General features: G+C 51.9%; 1 protein-coding gene across 1 annotated transcript in view; it reads right to left on the bottom strand.

Moving 5' to 3' along the window:
* Positions 1-5101, bottom strand: part of LOC126527508 (sodium-dependent dopamine transporter-like) — a 35256-nt gene extending 30155 nt beyond the window's left edge. Inside the window, exons 1-2 of the mRNA XM_055068786.1 lie at positions 4568-5101; positions 2906-3122 (exon numbers count right to left, since the gene is read on the bottom strand). Coding sequence (XP_054924761.1) covers positions 2906-3057 — 152 coding nt within the window. The 5' untranslated portion in view covers positions 3058-3122; positions 4568-5101. The remainder of the gene's footprint in view (positions 1-2905; positions 3123-4567) is intronic.
* Between the last annotated feature and the right edge of the window lie 15707 nt (positions 5102-20808).

Below are 20808 nucleotides of genomic sequence, written 5' to 3'. Positions count from 1 at the left end.
ATGGTATAAAAGCCTGATACCAGCACACTGGCCTTTGCGAGCTGACTACGGTTCTAGATGGCCGGAGATGACCTTGGCGATAAGTGGTACGGCGCCCTGTACTAAGCGGCGTACCTGAACCTATCGCTACTGGCGCTTTTAATATTCACCTGGTACTAGCTAGGACAGGCCAAATAACGAGTCAGTAAGCGATACCTGAATTCGTTAATGCTGATTGCCAGTGGATACTTAACTTGCTGTCATTGTATAGCTTTCCGCCTTCTCTTGAACCGCGAACTCCTGATATCGATCGCACGTTATCTGAAGTGCCACTACAGGGAAATTTAAAGCCCGAACCGCTTCCGACACGTGTACTTCTTCACCTCGTACGAGGTAAGCTTTTCTATTAGGGCCTCACGAGGCTCACGGTACGAATTCTGTGTAATTAGTTCGTTTATATATAATCTTTTTAGAAAGTTTTCACGGGACGTCACAGACGCAGCTTCTCAACCTGATAGTACCCAAATATGGCGACCCTCGGCGGTGGCTTAGCGGCTATCGTACTGCGCTACTAAGCAGAAGGTTGCGGGACCAGATGCGCGGAAATGCGCGGCCGCATTTCGATGGGTGCAAATGCAAAAACGCTCGCGACCCGTGCATTGAGGCACGTTTAAGGAAGATCAACTGGGGGTCGAAATTGATCCGCAGCCCTACCCACTACAGCGCGCCTCGTAACCAAACCGGGGTTTCGACACGCAAAATCACATAATTCAAATCAAAACATGGTGGCCGCGATGACGTCAGTGCAGCTTATTATCACGCGTACAACGTTTTCGTTTTTCCACGACGATTACCTTTTTTTTTTTTTTTTCAGAGGATCATCGCTGTTATCCCATTGTCCCTCGGCGTAAAACGTGCACGCCTGTCGCGCGCTGTCACCTTTTTCTTTAAGGTACGTCCACACTATAGGGGAAAAAAAAGACTAGTGCGGCATGTCTCAGACGGCAAAAAGCGCCAGCATCGATTGTCATGGCGTATTTGCCGTGGCAGCAAGCACGGGACAGATTCGTTCTCGGCTTGAATCACTGCGAATGCGATAAGCGACGCCGAGAGAGGGCGTTCTCCACGTCTTTTGGGAAGGGAAGCTCATTACTTTTCGAAGCGAGATGGTAGGCGTGTAGTGTGGCACAATACTGTCAATGGTGCATGAACTGTGAATTTAGAAGGGCAGATGTAACACCAATGTGTATAGGCTTGAAAAAACATGTAAAGTGCGCACAATATATGTGTGCATTAAGGCTAGTGATGAACGAGAATAAAGGGGGTTAACCGAGTGGCCCGATTTTTTATTAATCTTATCATAAGAAGCCAGCAAACAAAGGCACCAAGGGCAACACAGGGGAAATTACTTCTATTGACTAACTGTATTAAAGAAATTATAAAAGTTTATAATTTCTTTAGTACACTTAGTAAGAACTAATTTTTCCTGTGTTGTCCTTGGCGTGTTTGTTGGCTTCTTATGATAAGGCTATGGGAATGACACGGGAGGTATAAGACGTGATAGTGGTCATAAAATCTGTGCAACGAGGGTATGATAAACAGGGCGTTTCAACGAACACTTTCAGAACTCTTTAAAGGTTGTCTGTGGCAGATATCGCATTCTGGTTCATGAGCTGGTCTACTCGAAGAGGCGGATACTACTTGCAAAAAAAATTTGAAATGCATAATAGTCTAACAGAAAATCACTAATTAAGTTTTTAACTAATTACGTTACTGCCCATATTGCAATTTACAAATTCTAGCCGTGGAGTTCGCAAGGCGGATCCACTTGTAACTAATTCTGAGGACGATGCCAGTTTCGAGATAATCATGCCCGAACTTTGCGTAGAAATGCATTGGCGTTCCAGTTACTTTCTTATCAAAACGTCGTCTTATGCATTTAAGCACACAAGTAACTGGAACTGCAATGCATTGCTCCGCAAAGTTCGGGAATGTGTATCTCGAAACTGGTGTCGTCCTGAGAACTTGTTCCAAGTGAATCCGCCTTGCCAACTCCACGGCTAGAATTTGTAAATTGCAATGTGGGCCATAAGTTAACTAGTTAAAAACTTGATTAGTGATTTTTGTTGATTAGTCGATTATTCACTTCAATTGTTACGGCAAGTAGTGTCCGCCGCTTCGAGTAGACCACCTCATGAGCTGTGATTGAGCTGTCTGCCACAAAACCTTTATTTTTGAAAGTGTTCGCTGAAACACCCTGTGTACAAAAGGCGACGAGGTTTCCGCGCCACGCATTCCATTGCTTGCAGCAAGCCGCGCGCTTTTTTTTTTTTTTTTTTTGTATTGTTTTTTTTATGTTGCGAACGCAACTTTAAACAGCCTCTCGACGCGCTAGTACTCAAACATGGCGTCCACGATGAGGAAAATGTCAAAAAATCTGGAGGACGCTTAAGCTTCGCCTTTAAAAGTGGAACGCGATAGCGTTCACAGATCCCTTACTGCTTTTCATGCTCCCCGGCAACTGCAGCTTACGTAACCGTAACGTTCACCGGCAAACGCTGGCTGCGAATGCTATGCACGAACGGAGCTTTGCGGTAACAACGCTGCCACTTGCGTGGGGTCAATCTCCTGTTATTGCTTCGCACTTTGTTACATTTCAGTCCGAGAAGAGCTGCCATGAAGGACATGCGCTTTCGGTGTTTTGTTTTTCATTGCATTTGTTTGAGGGCTGCCCTTCTCAAAATTCCGAGGAATAACTTCGTAAAGAATGAAAGACAAGGTATGAGCAACTTTGGTGGTAGAAAAGTGGTCGGGTATGCGTAGTTCGCAATTTGGTTCGAAAATCCGGCCGACGCCGGATTTTCTGCGACGTGGGCTTCTTAACGCTTTCACGTTAAAAGTCATAGGTGTTCGCCTGCGTGCATACCTGAACATGTGCGGCGGCCTCCAGAATTCGCTGGAGGGCGCCTCCTGGTGGGAGGTGGACGACCTGGGGGAGGCGGCTTCTTCGCCCAGCGACAATCTCCCCGCCGCAGCGGCCGCCTCGTCGGCCCACACGTTACGGACGTTGATCAGCATGCTGGGCTCGCGCGTCGGGCGTGGCGACGGCGCCGATAGAGCTGGCGTCCCGGCATCGGTGGCCTCTGCGTTCACCGAATCGTCACCGTCGAGTGACATCACTGGATCGAGTGACTGACGTCACTCGATCGAGTCGAGTCACTGATCGAGTCACTCGACAAAGTGACCGAAAAATAGTTGTTTGATTGAGCGATTCACTGCACTGTAAAATTTACACCCTTAAAAGTGAAAAAGAGTGTAAATGTGTCTAATACAGCTCACACCCATAGGGTGACAGTTATACAATCACACCCGTAAGGGTATCATAAGAAGCCAAGAAACACTGACACCAAGGACAACATAGGGGAAATTACTCGTGCTTTATAAATGAAATAAGGAAACGATAAATTAATGGAAATGAAAGTGGATGAAGAAACAACTTGCCGCAGGGGGGGACCGAACCCACAACCTCCGCATTTCGCGTGCGATGCTCTACCAATTGAGCTGCCGTGGCGCGGTTTCCCCATCTAGTTTCTTGGGTATTTATATGTCTCCTAGTAGAACCCTGAGAGTGTTAGCCAGCGCACCACTCACAGACCTTGGCGGCGGACGTGGAACGTCCTTTCTGCCGCAGGCGTCGCGAGAACGTGAGCTTTATGGGTGAAGGCGACCGGTCAATAAACCCACACATGCTACCTGAAAGCAATAATGTTGCCGGATTCACTATAACTAACACCGTAAGGGTGCTAGAAATAGACACATTTACACCCTTTTTCACTTTTAAGGGTGTAAAGTATTTCACAGTGTGGTTGTCTCGTGAAAAAGAAAAGAATTACGCAGGCCTAGCGCGCACATCAGAAGCTATGCTTTAGTGACACCCGCCGTGGCAGCTCGCGGGGGCCGTATAAGACGTTGTGCCGCTGAGAACGAGGTTGCGGGTTCGACCTCCGCCCCCACCCCCCTCCGTTGCGAGGTCCGCAGTTCGATGGGAGCAGAATCCAGAAACATTTGTGTACCGTGCGTTGAGTACAAGTTAAAAAAAATACCCGAATGGTAAAAAATTATTCCCCACTAGAGCGTATGTCATAAGCGGAACGGCGTTATTGCAAGTAAAACCCAGGAAATAAATTAAAGCGTTAAAGAATTAACCCGGATTCCTCGTTACACCTGATGATCGGGTCGTGGCTCTGGCATGTAATGTCCAAGAATTATGCTCGACTTACATATGAACTTACAGCTTACGCAAATTGTTGCAATGTTTCCGAGAGTTCCGAGAGTTTTCGAGAAAAAAAAGAATATGTACATATGTTTTCCTTTTTTGTTGTTGACACTAATGCTAAGCCGTTAACATAATTGGAATACCTGCAGCGTCTTTTCACCGGCGCTCTTGCACATGTAATGTCTGCACTTCGTTTACCAGCTGTTCCCATCTACTTATGCTGTCTGTCTGCTGAAAGCAAGTCACGAGTTGTTAGTCTAACGCCCTGTCGACGTCTTTACTTCCTTCGCTGAGCGAGCGCGCTCATCTCACCCTTTGTGGCTGGCGACGCCAAGTTTCTTTGAGGCGGGCTGCCCTTGCGCGACGGCGGGGATGAACTCGCGCTCCCTGGCGAGTCCACAGCGCGGCCACCGGACTGCTCGCCGCCTTTCGTCGTCACGGCTTCCTGCAGGAAAATTCAACTGGATTGCAGCTTAGTCGCTTTCTCACTTGAGCCCGTCCCGTCATCGGCGAGTAGCGGAACAACAAGCGGGAGCGTATATAGTGACGACCTGGTATAGTACAGTGCGCAATGGCGCGTGGCCACATTAGAACCGTCTTTGCTGACAGTAATCCAGTTCGCTGTTTTTGTAGCTACAGGCACTGCGACGTCCAGGGTGCCATCCGCAAACACAACCGCGGCCAGCGCTCCCGAAAAGTGTCGCTTATAGGGTGTTGCAATTACAACGTTTAGGCGCACCAGTAGCCGAAAGGGGCAGTTCAGGACTCGCTCGCTCACTTCATTGATTGATTGATTGATTGATTGATTGATTGATTGATTGATTGATTGATTGATTGATTGATTGATTGATTGATTGATTGATTGATTGATTGATTGATTGATCGATCCATCCATCCATCCATCCATTCATTCATTCATTCATTGATCGATGATTGATTGATCTATGATTGTGATCGATCGATCGATCGATCGATTCATTCATTCATTCATTCATCGATCGATCGATCGATCGACCAATGATTGAATCGACCGACCTGCCGACCAACCGACTTATTGATTTCGAGCATAGTGTCGTTGGTTCGATCCCCGGCCGTGGCGTCTGCGATACAATGAATACAATGGTATAGGGCATGCAAAAATACTCTTCTACTTGGATACAAAATTAACAACCTTAAGAGGTCAATGATGAAGACGACTCCACAGCTACAACGTCCCTAATACTCACTGCGTTTCTCCGAGGCATTCAATCTCCGAATAAACGTGAGAAACGCGGCATAAAGGCCAACTGCACCAATAATGCTCGCCACAACATCCGTCCGCCGTCATAAGTTCATACAGTGTTCTGTGCAACGAGATTGAAGCACTTCTAGAGTGAAAAGGCTTAATTTAGGTCTTCGACCTAAATTACCGGCTGACTCGTACTGGAATGAGGACGGCACCATAAACAGCTCGCGTAATGGGCCCAAATGTTATCCTTACCGACGTTTAGTGTTTACTGCTGCCAACCCACGTCCCCGCCCAATTAGTAGTTGTTGCCTTTAGGCTGTATTGGTAGGACCTCCCATTTTCGAGACGTTGTCATGGCCTTCCCCAGTATCCTACCTTGCCGGTGGGTCTCATGCGTCCGGTTTGGTCGCTGCTCGATGAGCTGCAGGCCGGGTAACGTTGGAGAGAATGTCTTGCCGACGCGGCTCGGGAAAAAATTGACAATGGCCACCTACGGACGTTGCCTTCTTCTTCTGGCTCGTGCGTGAAGCTGAACGTGCTTTGCGCAAGCTGCGCCAGCCAGATGGCGCCACAACACTTTCGGTTCTTTTTTTTTTTTTTTTTGCGGTTATGTGTGTTTGTTTTTTTCTTTCATATTGCCGTTTTTCTAGGGGTGTGCGGATCACTCGAAATTTCGAATAGGAATCGATTGGGCCTTGCAGTTCAATCTGTATTCGATTCGAGAAGGATTAACTATGCGAAGTTGTCGAATATTCGTTTCCTCCGTATATGTAGGGGATGACAACGCCTATTGGAGTTTCAAAGAAGAGAGAACGATTAATGCCAGGGATGTTCCAAATGGATCGGCTGCAGGGAAGCGGCGCTTGCGGCGCATCGGTCCCAGTTTTCGAGCAAGAGGCATTGGGCAGATAACTTCTGTTCAATAATTATCAGTGAAATTGCGATAGCCCACTGAATCCCAGTGGCAGCTGAAGTGACAGTTACACTTCGCTGTTCTCTATTATTCCCACCGTGAGAGAGATATTGTAGCGCTAAACGTTCCTCCATCGTAGTGCGAAATCATCTATCCGTATGCACCGTGTGTCGCCTTGCTCCGTAGTATTTGCTTACGTAGTACAGCGCCTGTCACTCTAAGGCAGAAGAGAGTCGAAAAAGTGTGGGGTTCATCCCTGTAAGGACAAATAGCGCTGTCGGAGCAATTAATCCCTTTTGGGACTAACAGCACCAGGATTAACAGTTCGCCCCCATGTAGTTGCACCTCAATAGACATAATTCAGTCCTGATTTGCACCTAACCATACAGACGGCTAGTCCGAACAGATTCACTAGGAGGATAATTCATTTATCCCGAGCTTAGATGATCTGTTTATCCCCAGGATGAAATGTTAATTTTACCAAATACCGCCCTCAAGCGTGACGGCGTTCCGTCCTACACCACTCCATATCGCGGGCTAAATTGATATTTCCACTTTACTTGAAGGTCTGCTAGCAATATATGCTAAGTGCTTTACTACCTTGGCTGACACGGCACCAAACTGCGGAAAAAGTGATCGAAAATGACGCGAAACGTTTTTATTTCTCTCCGTTCAGTTGCATGCAATACCACACAAAAGATCCTTGAAAAGAAAACGAAATCTGGGCAAATAAACAATGCATGCAGAAAAAAGCAACACAAGAAATGTACCCCTTCAAACAGAAATCTTCTACATTATTCAAGACATGTTTTCAACAATAAAAGTGCAACACGGACCCGTGGTAAAGGGTATGCACCACTTGGTACGACTATGAATTTACCGATGACCTCCAGCGTCTTCTGTTCTCCTTTAGTGCAGAAAATTTGGAATTCTCAACACATGGCGAGCAACGTAGCCATTGCGTCAGATAGTCGTCTCTCCCGTTTCTGAAGCTACTCCGAATAGACGAGAAAATGCTTGCCATTCTATCCGTCAGCGTACTGCACAGTTGGCACATTGTGCACAATGTCCCAGCCCCTTCAAGAAAGAAATTCTGAACCATTAGTGACACACTGTGTAACATACATTGATATCAAGAGAAACTAGCTAGACGTGACGATACACCTGCAAGTATAATATACCGGCATGTGAAAATATGTAGGAGAAACACAAAAGCATAAGGCCCAAAGCATTTCTAAGTACTACAGCCGTTGATGTGCTGCAATTACTGAAAAGATTCTGACAAGACTCAAGGAAATGTGTCAAATTACTGCTATCACTGTGCGAGCCTTGGCGTCTAAACAAAGCATGTTGACCACGCTCAGTAAAGGCGAAAAAGTCTGAAAGTGTGCGTCTCACTGCGATATGTTCGGCGAGCTTGCTGTGTACTTAATTTGGCACAGAGGCACCGGAATGTAACTTGCGTCACTGCTATACCACAGTTGTTCGTACCGAAAGCCAGTCCGCACATACAGTCGTGATACGTTCGGCCAAACTAGGTACGGCCACCGCACCTTATATGTTTACGCTGCACGCTATCCTCGAGGGCGGACACTGCGTTTGTATATAGCTTAAAGAATTGAACGCAAATAACTTACCTTGCTCGCAATGCGTCACCGAAGACGGCCATATTGCCAGGGGAAACACAGAGTCCGCTTTATACAAAAGATGCAGCAGTCTGCAGCACGGCACAAAGTGCAATGCCAAGACCAAATAAACTAACAGACACATGCAGCCGACAAAGGAGCTGCCAGAGTTGTCAAAGCCACTCCCTTTTCCTACGACCGCGTCTCAATAAGAGAGACAGAAAAATAAACTTTATTGCTTGACCAGGCTTCTTGAGTCCAAAGGTGGGTGGCCTCCTCAGTCCAGGTAGCCATGGCCCGCTGCCGCCGCCCGAGCCCTGTTCACCAACCGTAGCTGGCTGTCAGGGTCTTGCGTCACCGGCGGAACCTCCCCCTCTGCAATTGATCCAGCAAATGCTTGGCCCCTTTTTGTCAATCCACAGACTCAGCTTGGCAGCGTCATTTCGCGATTCTCCGTGACCTAGCTGGAATGTCATTGACGCCCGGTCGCACCGGGCCTATCACGACGCTTAATTCTGACACGATGCGCACAAGGCACATCCGACGATCGGCCGACCACTTGGCAGACTGTTGCTGAGGGAGCACCCTGTCACAGTATGCCGACAATGTCTCCAACGTGACCGACGTCTACGAGTCGGCGTAGTGTGATAGGTTTTCACGCCGCCGACGTCAGCAAAACCAACCTGCCGACCGCCGCTCGTCAAGTCATTGCGAGATCAGCCGCACAGCGAAAATATGTCGCACCGCGGTAACGCGTTTGCCGCAGCAGCTGCGCTGTATGCATGCTTAAGCGTTCTTAAAGCTTAGGCATACGTGCTTCCTAAGTTGAAACACGCTATCGTCAGCCCTGGCCAGCCGTCGTCATCAAGCCGTTGAGCCATCGTTCGTTTTGTTCAGCCGAGACGGGTTCGCGCACCCGCTACCAACGGGCTTGCACTAAAGCCGCGGTCGCACTCGGCCCACACGACACTGATTTTCGCCCACTGAGATCAGCGTAGTTCAGGTCTAGCCGTAGCGATATGAAATTAACAACTCTTCGCGCGGTGCGCACGAATGAAGCTCGAAGCGGCGACATGGCACGAGAAGCGAGAGCCCGATACCAAAATGAGAAGCGCGACAGCCGTTTGCGCGTAGAGTGTACACTGTAAAATAATTCACACCCTAAAAAGTGAGAAAGGGTGTAAATGTGTCTATAACTCACACCTTTAGGGTGTCCATTATATAGATAACACCATAAGGGTGGGAGTTATAGACACATTTACACCATTTTTGCTTTTAAGGGTGTAAATTATTTTACAGTGTATAGGAAAACTCGTCAAACACCCTAGCACCCGGACAAAACTGGTCCTCTGCACTAATACTCCGCGCGCTGAACTGAAAGTTACATTATTACGTAATGTAACGTAAGAGTTCTCGTTTCAGTATCAACGCTCGAGGTGGAATCGCGCCGCTGTCTTCGGCATCGTCTTACTGGCTTACAGAGCTCCCGAAAACTTCCGGTTAGGCCCTGCGTAACACAAGTTACAATAGGCCGGAAATACACAGAACTCTCCAGCTGGCACCAGTTTTCTAGTGTAGTTATAATATAATTTTCAAGTGACTTTTACTGTTGATTGCAAGTAGGAAAGCTGCGTGCATGAGCACGACCCATGCAGTACGTTTCTTATATCTGAAAACATGAATGCGTGTTCACAGTGTGCCACGTAAGACAAAATACTTTTTAAAGCGAAGCTGTTCGCCTCTAGTTGGTCTGATCTTTTTTTCTTGTCCGCGTGCGCCGTTTTGCTCACACAAAGACAAACGACAGTTGGGAGGCTTTGTGTTTGCAGTTCCCGCGTAGCAGAATTATGTTTCCTGTACATTCGAATTACAATCCGATGCTCTCATGTCTGCAGGTCGTGCGTAATCGGATTTAACGAATTTTCTGGCGCATTTTACTTTGCGATGTTCAATTCATTCAACAACGCACTTGCGCTAGCCGGAGGGCTTACAAGAATCAGGATGTGTGCTGCGCTAACACCTCCGCCGCCTATTCGAATTACACCATGTTATAGTGTGTTGCTGGATGCGACAGCATCGTCATTTCTGCCTGGCTACCTACGAGTGCTCCCAACACGTGACAGATTAGAGCGATGGGGCATGGTCGCATCTTCGATGTGCCTCAATAGCACACTTTTAGAGGTCCGTGCATTCTGGTTTCCGTGGCCTTGGAGTTAGTCGCTTTATTACATCTGGTCGCTGCTCACGTGGCCGCTTTGCGCGAGATTTAACAGCTGCGGGGGCTTTTTGTCTGTGGCGTAACCGGTGCGAGGCAGTTGCCGTGGGACAGCGTCGCCGCGCTATGATTCCAATTCTGGGCAAGACGCAACCCACGCCCGGCGTTCTTCGGACGTGCCTCGCATGGGCTCCGCGATTTCTTCTCCTGGTTTTGGGGGGAACGCTGCGTTCGCCGAAGAGTGCGGACGTGCTTCACATGCGCTCCGTGATTTTGGGGTCCTTTGACCCGGTTAATCCCATCGGACTACCGAAATTCTGGTCGGAATCGACGTCGGAAGTGAAGAGGACCACGAGGATACCAATTTCAAGCCGGTGGGTCCCCTTTTTTCGGATTTTATCGGCATTTGAAGTTCCCACGTGGTCGGCAGGGCGTTACGTACGGGGCTCCGCGTCCTTCCCGGCTTCGGCCCGCGGTGAAGACGCATCGGAGCGATGTCCCGAACGAGCAATCCGAGCTACGACCAACCCGTGACCTTAAGACCGACAAGATTTTCGGCTGAATCCCAGGAAAACATGGAAGAAGACTTCCACGACACCATCGAAGTGGCCCACATGCAGCAAGACCGAGACGGCCTCGCTGCAGCAGGGATCCAAGCCCCGGGAAGCAGCACCTCAACGATCCAACGCTCACAAGTAAGCGGAATCGACAGAGAAAAAGAAGACGACTGGATAGTCGCCATGTCGAAGAAACAACGGAAACGCCAAGACGGCGGCGGCAAGCAGCAAGTCTTGGCGGGAAACGGCCTAGATTGCGCGCCTTTTTCAGGGGCGACGAAGAACGCAGCTGGCGCGCCAGCCGCGGCGGAGAAGAAGGAGAGGGAGGGAGCGCCGAGGCGACGCCTGCCTCCGCTCCCCAGAGACGACTTTAAAATCGTCCTCCGGCCGAGAGAACTCGCAGTCAGAGACTTGCACCAACACCACGTGGCGCGGGCGGTAGTCGCGGCTACCGAGCGGGGATGTAAGGAAGAAGACCTGATCATCCGGCTGCGCATTGGATCGAACATCATAATTGTGAGCACCAGCAACGAAGAAGCGGCCAAGAAGATTATGCGCATCAAGCAGCTGAGCTTCGGAGGCAAGAACTACGCCGTAAACGCACACGTAGCGGCGCCGGACGGCACGCTACGCGGGGTGATCCACGGAGTGGATCCGGAGACTTCGCCCGAGGAACTCAAGGCAAGCCTCAGAGTTCGCACGCAAGGCGTGAAGATCCTAACAGCCAGAATGCTCGGGAGATCCAGCACGGCCCTCATCACCTTCGACGGCCCCACCCTCCCGAAGCAAGTTCTCTACCACAGCGGAGAATTTTGGTGCTACCCGTACCGGCCCACGAGGCAGGTATGCTACACCTGCGGCCAACAGGGGCACCGAATGGACGTCTGCCCGAATCCGGAGACTAGGGCCTGCAGACAGTGCGGTCTCCAGAACCCGGCGGCAGACCACCCATGCACACCCAAATGCCTGCTGTGTGGCGGCGACCACGTGGCGGGCACGAGAGACTGCAAACAGCGACTCAAGTCGGCGAGCGAGCTGCGGTGGGGCCCCCTGCAGCAGCAACGCCGTAGCCGGGGCCGCAGCCGGGGAAGAACACCAAGATGGTTCCGTGACGAGAGTCAGGAGTCGGGCCGGAGCAGCCGCGGGGGCAGCCGGAACCGGAGCCAGAGCCGGGGATCCGAAAAGGACGAGTCCTTCCCACCCCTGGGCGGCAACGACAAGCAACAGCAGAAGCAGACGCAAGGGCAGAGACAGCAAAAGAAGAAGAGCGGCGGCGTTAAGGTGAGCTGGGGAGACGGCCCTCCCAAATCACTCTTTGCTCCGCACTCGAACACAAACAACACACAAACCGCACGCGAGAAACAGCTAGCGGAGGAAAATACGACACTTAAACGTGAACTTGAGCAGCTTAGGAAGCAGCTAAGCGAGGTTATCAGAGAACTACGTGAATCGAGGACAGGCTATGCCCCGCCTAGGACTCTGACCCCACCGCCTAGGGCGATGGAGACGGGGCAACAACACCACGAGGGAGGGACCTCCAACGATGACCTTAAAACCTTCATGATGAACATGCAGAGGCAGATGCAAGAGCAGATGCAGCAGTTAAAAAGCGAAATGCAGCAGGGACAACAAAAGTTTGCCCTGTTAGAACAGAATGTCAGGACGCACATCAAGAGCCAAAACACACAGAGAATAACCAATGATGCTAGAGACAGATTACTTAACGAACGCAGGTTCGGCACAGAAACCCCCAACGCAAATAATGGTAACCCATCATGGCAGAACGCCTCCAACAATTAGAGATGTGGCAGTGGAACTGCAGGGGGTACAGGCAAAAACAAGGCCTCCTGCAGCAATTCATCTATGCCAGAGGAACCCCACCAGACGTAATTATGCTACAGGAAACAAACTGCACCCCTACGCTTAGGGGCTACACGTGTCAGGAAAATGGCCGTACGGCAACTCTCATTAGCAAACAAGTAGTAGCCATAGCACATAACGAAATAAAGGACACCCGGATCGAACACGTGATCACGGAGATAATCCCCAAAAAGAAAGCACGATCTAAAAGCACTTATATTATAAACCTATACAGCCCGCCCAGACAGAAAGATGGGGACTTTATTAGGCTCTTTACGGAGGCGAAAAAGTTCGCGGGGAACAACACCCTAGTAATAGCAGGTGATTTCAACGCCAAGAGCCCGAGGTGGGGCTACAATAAAGACGACAAGAAGGGACGTGGCATTTGCGCTGCAGCAGAACAGGCAGAGTGCGAATTGCTAACCGACGAACACCACCCAACTAGACAGGGGAACAGCGTCAGTTCAGACACGTGCCCTGACTTAACCTTCGTAAGGGGCGCCAGACAAGCAGAATGGGAGAACCTGCTCGAGAACCTTGGAAGCGACCACCACATAATAAGGATCAGCACAACCGCAACCAATATCAAGCGGAAAATAGGCAAGGTCCGCCTAACGGACTGGGACGCCTTCAGAGCACACTGCAAGCAGATCAAGGGCGACATTGTATCTGCGGAGGAGTGGAGCCAGCAACTCAGACAGATCCAAGAACTCTATACTAAAGAGGTGGATAGAACCGAACAAACTCCGGAGGTGGACAAGCGGCTCCTCAAGCTATGGGAGGCGAGACGCGGCCTCACCAAGCATTGGAAAAGACAGAAGTTCAATAGGAAGCTAAAGATTAAAATAGCCGAAATAACTAAACAAGCGGAGGAGTATGCAACGCAGCTGGCTAGGCAAGGATGGCAGCAATTCAGCAACGCGCTGAACGGCACCCTCAGCACGGCCAGGACGTGGCAGATCCTCAAGTCCCTCATGGACCCGAGCAAGAACAAATCAGAAAGCGGCAAATCGATTCAGAGGCTGGTGCACCAGTACACGGGCACGGACGAACAGCTACTCGAGGAAGTCCGGGTCAAATGCTACGGCAGAGACCAGGTCGAAAGCTACCAAGAAGAGTACCAGGGCGAAGAGAATCCCACCATGGATCGGCCCATAACGAGAGAGGAAGTCGTCGAGGCGATCAGGTCGGCAACAAAAAACACAGCAGCGGGGGCGGACAGAATCAAGAACTCGCTCATAAGAAACCTCAGCGATGGCGCCATAGATCAGCTCACAGCCTACTTCAACAAGCTCTGGCACGAAGGAAAAGTGCCGGCCGAGTGGAAACACGCGGTAGTGGTAATGATCCCGAAGCCAGGCAAGAAACTCCAGGTCGAGAACCTCAGGCCGATCTCCCTCACGTCGTGCCTGGGCAAGATGTACGAGAAAGTAATCACAAGAAGGATCCAGTCGCACCTAGAGAGGAACCAACTGTACCCAGACAGCATGTACGGGTTCAGAGCCCACCTGTCTACGCAGGACGTACTACTCCAACTCAAGGAGGAAGTACTCGAGCAAATGCCGAGAAGTGGCGAAAACGTTGTCATGGCCCTCGACATAAAGGGAGCCTTCGACAACGTGAGCCACGCCGCCATCATGGAAGGCATCAACAACACCAACTGCGGGGGAAGAACCCACGACTACATCAGGGCCTTCCTGAGCGACAGAACAGCGACCGTGGGACTAGGCGAGCTGAGAAGCGACGTCTTCACCACGCCTTGCAAAGGAACACCCCAAGGCTCCGTGATATCGCCCGTCCTGTTCAATATGGCGATGATCGGGCTAGCAAGACGCCTCAAGGAAATCCCGGGGATCCAACACGCGATGTACGCCGACGACATCACGGTGTGGGTCACCCAAGGATCGTTAGGGGAGAAGCAGGACAGACTACAAGAAGCTGCGACCTGCGTAGAGACCTACGTCAGGGAGAGAGGCCTCAGATGTTCGACGGAGAAGTCGGAAATCATCAGGATCGGAAGAAATCCTACCAAAGCCTCTCTGGAAGTAGTTCTAGAGGGGCACTTGATCCCAGAGCAGAACATGGTACGAATCCTAGGCATGTGGCTGCAGAGCAGCCGAAAATGCAGCCATACCATCAGCCTGCTGAGAAGAGCCGCGGAGCAGGTTGGCAGAATGATCAGTAGAGTCTCCCAGAGAAGGTACGGGATGAAAGAAGAAGATACCCTCAAACTCATCAACAGCCTAATCGTTAGCAGAGTTATGTACTCCTTGCCCTACCACGCAACAACAAAGGCGGAGCGAGAGCAAGCCGACTGTATTCTCAGGAAGGCATACAAGATTGCTCTACACCTGCCCAGAAACGCATCAAACGAGAAGCTACTCCAACTCGGAATCAGCAATACCTTCGATGAGCTTGCCGAGGCTCAATTGGGGGCACAACTCATCAGACTCAGAGGCTCCTCTACGGGAAGGGCGCTCCTGAGAAGGTTGGGTCGGAACACGTGCGGACTGGTCGACAGATACGCGGACGTACCGGACGACCTTAGAAAGACCTTTAATGTAGGACCCCTGCCTAAAAACATGGATCCTAACCTACACGAGGACAGACGAACAGCAAGGGCCGAGCAGCTAGAAAGGAGGCTAGGCCGGTCAGAGAACACAGTCTATACGGACGCCTCCATGTACGTACATGCAGGGAAGCGCTTAGCCGCTACGGTGGTAGTTAATAGCACAGGAGACATGGCCACATGCGCCTCAGTGGAGGTCGTGGGCATAACGGAGGCCGAGGAAATTGCCGTCGCGCTGGCGGTAGCAGAAGGCTATAGGAAAGGCCGATCCCTAAACATCTTAACAGACTCGAAAGACACGTGTAAAAACTATACGAAGGGCAGAATTAGCGGCATGGCCCTCAGGATAATCAGTGGGGCAGCAGCCTCTGCTGAGCAGACACCCATACAACACATAATCTGGGTTCCAGGCCACGCAGGAGTAGCGGGGAACGAAAGAGCAGACAGCCTAGCTCGAGGGCTTACATACCGAGCAGGCATGTCAGATGTTCTGGAGCTTCAGCTACTAGCATGCGAGGGGGGATACACAGAGACATTACAACTATACAGGGGGACTAGATTCAAGTACCCACCACCACACAAAGCCCTCACTAGGGAGGAAGCAGTCGGGTGGCGTAGGCTACAAACAAACTCCTTCCCCAACTTGTACATCTATAACAAGATGTCACCAACACAATACAGAGCAAACTGCCCCTGGTGCGGCAACACACCCACACTATACCACATCACTTGGGAGTGCGAACGAAATAAAGCATTCCACCAACACGAATTCCCGAGTGCGGAGCAATGGGAGAGCCGGCTCACCAGCAGCGAGCTCGCGGCCCAAAGGGCCTTAGTGCGGCACGCTGCTGATGCAGCGCGACTCAGTGGAGCCCTGGACTAGGGGCCCAACCTTGCTGAAGAGAAGCCTCAAGTCGCCGGCGCCAAGAAGACGACGGAGGCTTCGAATCCGCGAATCTCTTAAACGATCTCATTAAAAGTTTTCTACTACTACTCCTGGTTTTGGCATCTCGCCCGGGATATCCTCCAGTTTCTGCTACGGAGCACGCGAAGGTGTAAGGACCTTTCTGACACCTCATTTGCCCGGACCCGCCGACCACCGTTCCACCAGAGCCTCATCTTTGACCAACCACGGGGCCACCTAGCTAAGCCCAACGCTCGGCGCAACGCCACCTCGCCCGCAGCGCGCAGCTGCCCCTAGCGTCGCACCGGCGTCCGCTGCGCCGGCACTCGCTCCCGTTGCCTCGAAGCCGCCGATATGAAAAGTATTGTCGACGGTACACTCATCTCCCAACAAGAATTTGATGACGACCCCCGCTGGACCCGAATGCTCCAAGCCCACCGAGCGGCCCATTCAAAGAAAGCCGTTTCAGCCACGAACGCCAACCTCAAGACCGCCATGGCAACCCCGCCATCGCTGAAGACTCACCGCTTACGCCGCCACGTCCCGCTGCCTCGACTCCCAGCGGAAGACTACAAGATCGTCTTCCGCCCTGGAGGTAGCCTCGACCTCCGTACAACCACCAATGGGGCCCTCCTTGCCTCACTCTGTTCTAGCGCCAGCGTTGAGTACGCCGCCGCCCGTGGCGATGACCGCGTACGCATAAACCCATACAACAACTCTTTCACCGACAGTACGCCCTCGGAACAACGCACGCGGCAGTACGTGCATACCTCTGAGTTGCGTCTCGCCACTCAGCTGTACCCACTGCGCGCTTATGTGGCCGCACCTGACAACGCCCTCCGCGGCATAATCTACAACGCCGTGGACAATCAAAACCAAGAGGAGATAATCGAGGACCTGCAGGCTATGAATCCCAGCAGTACTTACGCCATCGCCGACGCAAGACAGATGGGTCGCACCCGGTCCATCCTGATCACTTTCGTAGGCACAAAATAACTCCCTCGAACCGTGGTGTTCAACTGCGGCATGTTCACCTGTCACCCCTTCCGCCCCAAGGCTGAAGCTTGTGTCAATTGTTGGAGCCATGGTCACCGCTCCGACGTATGTACCAAGCCCAGGTCCGGACGCTGCCCACGCTGCGGAGCTGTGCACGCTGCTCGGGACCCCCCTGACTGCACTCCTAAATGCATCTTGTGCAGCGGCACACATGTCACGGGATCCCGCCCGTGTAAGCTCCGCTTCGAACGGGGAGGTCCCTCCCCACTCACATCCAGTCACAAGTCAACGTCATCCAACTCAGCGCTGTCAACACCATCAGCCAAGGACACCCGTTCTTCCCGCCCCCGTCAACGATCCAGCTCCCGATTAAGCCAGGACCGCAGCCCCCGCCGCCGCTCCGTCTCATTTCCACCGCTACCGGGGCAAGACACCTCATCAACTGCTTCCCAGGTGAGCTGGCGATCGCAGCCTCCCACACTCGACCCCGAAAAAGAGGAGCTCAAAGCTCAAATCGCAGCCCAGAGCAACGAGATTGCCTTACTAAAAGAACAGCTGCAAGCGCTGCTCACGCGCCCCCACATCCCCAACTCTTCCCCTCACCAAACCTCACACTCTATCGCTCTCCCGCCCCCACCGCCACCACCTCCCGCCCCTATGTCCGCATCCTCTTCGGCCGCGTCTTCTCGTGCCGCCTCCCCCTCCCGCAGCCCTCCACATAAGAGGCGCTCCTCTACCGAACCTGCCCCCACCCCGGAGATGGAGGCTGTCATCCGCCACACGGCCTCGTTCCTCGAGGCACATGAACGACGCCTCATGGCCGCCATTACAGCTCTGCGTACGAACACGCAGACCTGGATGGCTCAAATTAACAACCGGGTGGCCAAAATTGAGGCCCGCCAGAGTTCCCTCGAGGCCGATCTTGCCCAGATGACCGTTAATGTCTCATCCCTCCTCCCATCATCCTCATCTCCCAAGCACCCTGCACCAGCAGGGGCACCCCGGCCTCGAGATGGCCAGACACCCCCCACACCTTAATTTCTGGCAGTGGAACTGCCGCGGCTTCCGTGCAAAGCGGAACACGCTGCAGCTCCGCCTCCAGAACATCCCTCCCTCCGACCTCCCCGCTATCATCGCCCTTCAAGAAACCTTCTCCCCAGTAAAATTACGTGACTACACAGCTTTCCACCCTGCTTCCCCTTCACCTCCCAACGTTGCCACGCTAGTTCATCGCGCCTACATGGCAATCGAGCATCCGCTCGACGTTCCAGAGTGCACTCACCTCTTCTTGGAACTCCTTCCCCGGCGGCGGCAAGATGCCAGCCTTTTTGTCCTCAATGTATACAGCCCTCCCCGCACACCTGCAGCTCCCCTCCTCCTCCTTCTCCGCAACGCCATCTCACGGGCGAGCCGCAATGCGCTCCTAATTCTTGGGGATTTCAACGCTCATCACGTAAGTTGGGGCTACCCCAAGAACTGCAGGAAGGGCCTGGCGCTATGGACCTTCGTGCAGAACGAACAGTTGACCGTCCTTAACGATTTCTCGGAACCCACCCGCATTGGCTCCAGTGTACAACGGAACACTAATCCGGATCTTTCCATCTGCAAAAATGTCCCGGACGCGGTGTGGGCGAACAGCCGGGTCTCTCTCGGTAGCGACCACTATATCCTGTCCATCTCTTTCTCCTTTCCCACCCTATCTTCCTCCCGCAAGCGCCTGGTGCAGGTGGTGGACTGGGATCGCTTCCGCCACTCGCGGCAACAGGCCCCCACCTCCATCTCAGACCTTTCTCAGTGGACCACCACCTTCCGGGATGGACACGCGTGACTCCCTCCTCACCTTCCATGACATCACCCTTCATTACCGCAACTCTCGCCTAGCCCTCCCTCCCCCTCACAAGTCCCTCTCTAAGCTCCAACAGAGCACGTGGCGCCATTTACACGCCCACACTTTCCTCTCTCCTGCCCGACTTGCCCTTATTCACCCCGGGGCCTTCTCACCCGAATGCACGCTCTGCAAACACCCACGAGCAGACTATGCTCATATTCTCTATTCGTGCCCGAAACACTCTCCCCCAACCTCTTGGCAAGTATCTAGTCCGCAGCTGTGGGAGGCTGCTTTGGCCAGCTCGGAGCCGGATGTCCAGCTACGGCTAACGATCTGGGCAGCGGAAGTCGCCGCCAGGCATGATCTGGTGGCCATGACCGGCAGTCTGAAGGCCACCCACGGAACGGCGGCATCTTAACTTTCTTTTCTTTTTGGCCTTCATTAAATAAAGTTTATACCACCACCACCACCACCACTTCTGGGGAGGCTCTACTTTAAGCTACTATCATTTCTGTCAGAGGAGTTTTATGCGAAGCATATTACTAGAGCTCAACCCAGCTCCTCAGGCGCGGTGGGGTCGCCTTCAATGACCTTTGACCCCATGCCATACCACGTGACACCGTGACGTCACGACAGAGGAGAAACAGGGCTCCAACTCGCGCCGTCGCTCGCGGCGTCGCCTTCAAGGCTGACCACGTGACACCGTGACGTCACGACAGAGGAGAAACTGGGCTCCAACTCGCGCCGTCGCTCGCGGCGTCGCGGCGGTATATAAGCAGCTGCGCTTGTTTCGAGGTGGCTTTGGCTCAACTCTTGCAAGATGGGCTGGGTGGGAGTCGAACCAGGGTCTCCGGAGTGTGAGACGGAGACGCTACCACTGAGCCACGAGTACGATGCTTCAAAGCGGTACAAAAGCGCCTCTAGTGAATGCGGTGTTGCCTTAGAAACGAGCTGTTTCTAAGGCTCAGGCGTGCGTCGCTTGCTCAGGCGCACATTTCGTTGCCGCGCCGAACGCTGCGTTGCTCGACGCTCACCGCGTCCAATGCGGGGCGCGTAGTCGCTGCGCCGTAGTCCATTGTCTTACACCCCTTGGCGGGTCGACGGGAACGCTGTCGCGTTCCACTCTTGAAGGCGAAGCAGAGTAACGCATGAGTTGTTTCTTCGTCTAGCCGAACCAAATATAGCCAAGCAACAGCAGTTCACCAGGCTAAACAGTGGTTCAACAACTAAAATAAAGGCTAGTATGCTTCGCATCCTGGGCTTAACCTTAGAAGCCACAGCCATTTTTTTCTTTCATGGGGAACAGCAGATGCTTTGGTCATGCCGTTTCCTGTCAGTGGCTGATGGACGCGTATGGCTTAATTTTCAACCAGCCTGATTCTTGTAGCCATGCCATCAAAAGCACTCGCTGAATATACATGTATGTAGGTGCCGTGATTCCTGTGTGCTCTCGCATGCATGATCATTTTCGTATATACACATCTCAGAAAATCGCTACAAAACTATGTAAAGTCCCATCATCATTGTACATAGCCATTGTGTACACTGTATATATTAAACATCATTTTGTGTAATGTGACAATTAGTTTATGGGCAACTGTGCCTTTCCGGAAGTCTATGTGGTTATATGTAAGTAAGTGTAGACTCGGACACTTCTTTCAAAACATGCCACGTATACAATGCTTCGTACTTTGTACATGTTATCGTCCTGATGGAATTGTGCCGTGATTGTGACTCAGTGTTCGTTTTTCTTTCTGACGCCCTTTACTTTCAAACGTTCATTTAGTTCGATAACGCACTTGCGCTTGGTGGAGGACCTAGAAGAATGATGATGCACACAACCCTTCCGGGCACATGC

Source organism: Dermacentor andersoni, chromosome 9, assembly GCF_023375885.2.
Source record: "Dermacentor andersoni chromosome 9, qqDerAnde1_hic_scaffold, whole genome shotgun sequence".
NCBI lineage: Eukaryota > Metazoa > Arthropoda > Arachnida > Ixodida > Ixodidae > Dermacentor > Dermacentor andersoni.
The sequence above is the reverse complement of the archived record's forward strand: the minus strand, read 5'-3'. Positions and strand labels throughout refer to the sequence as shown.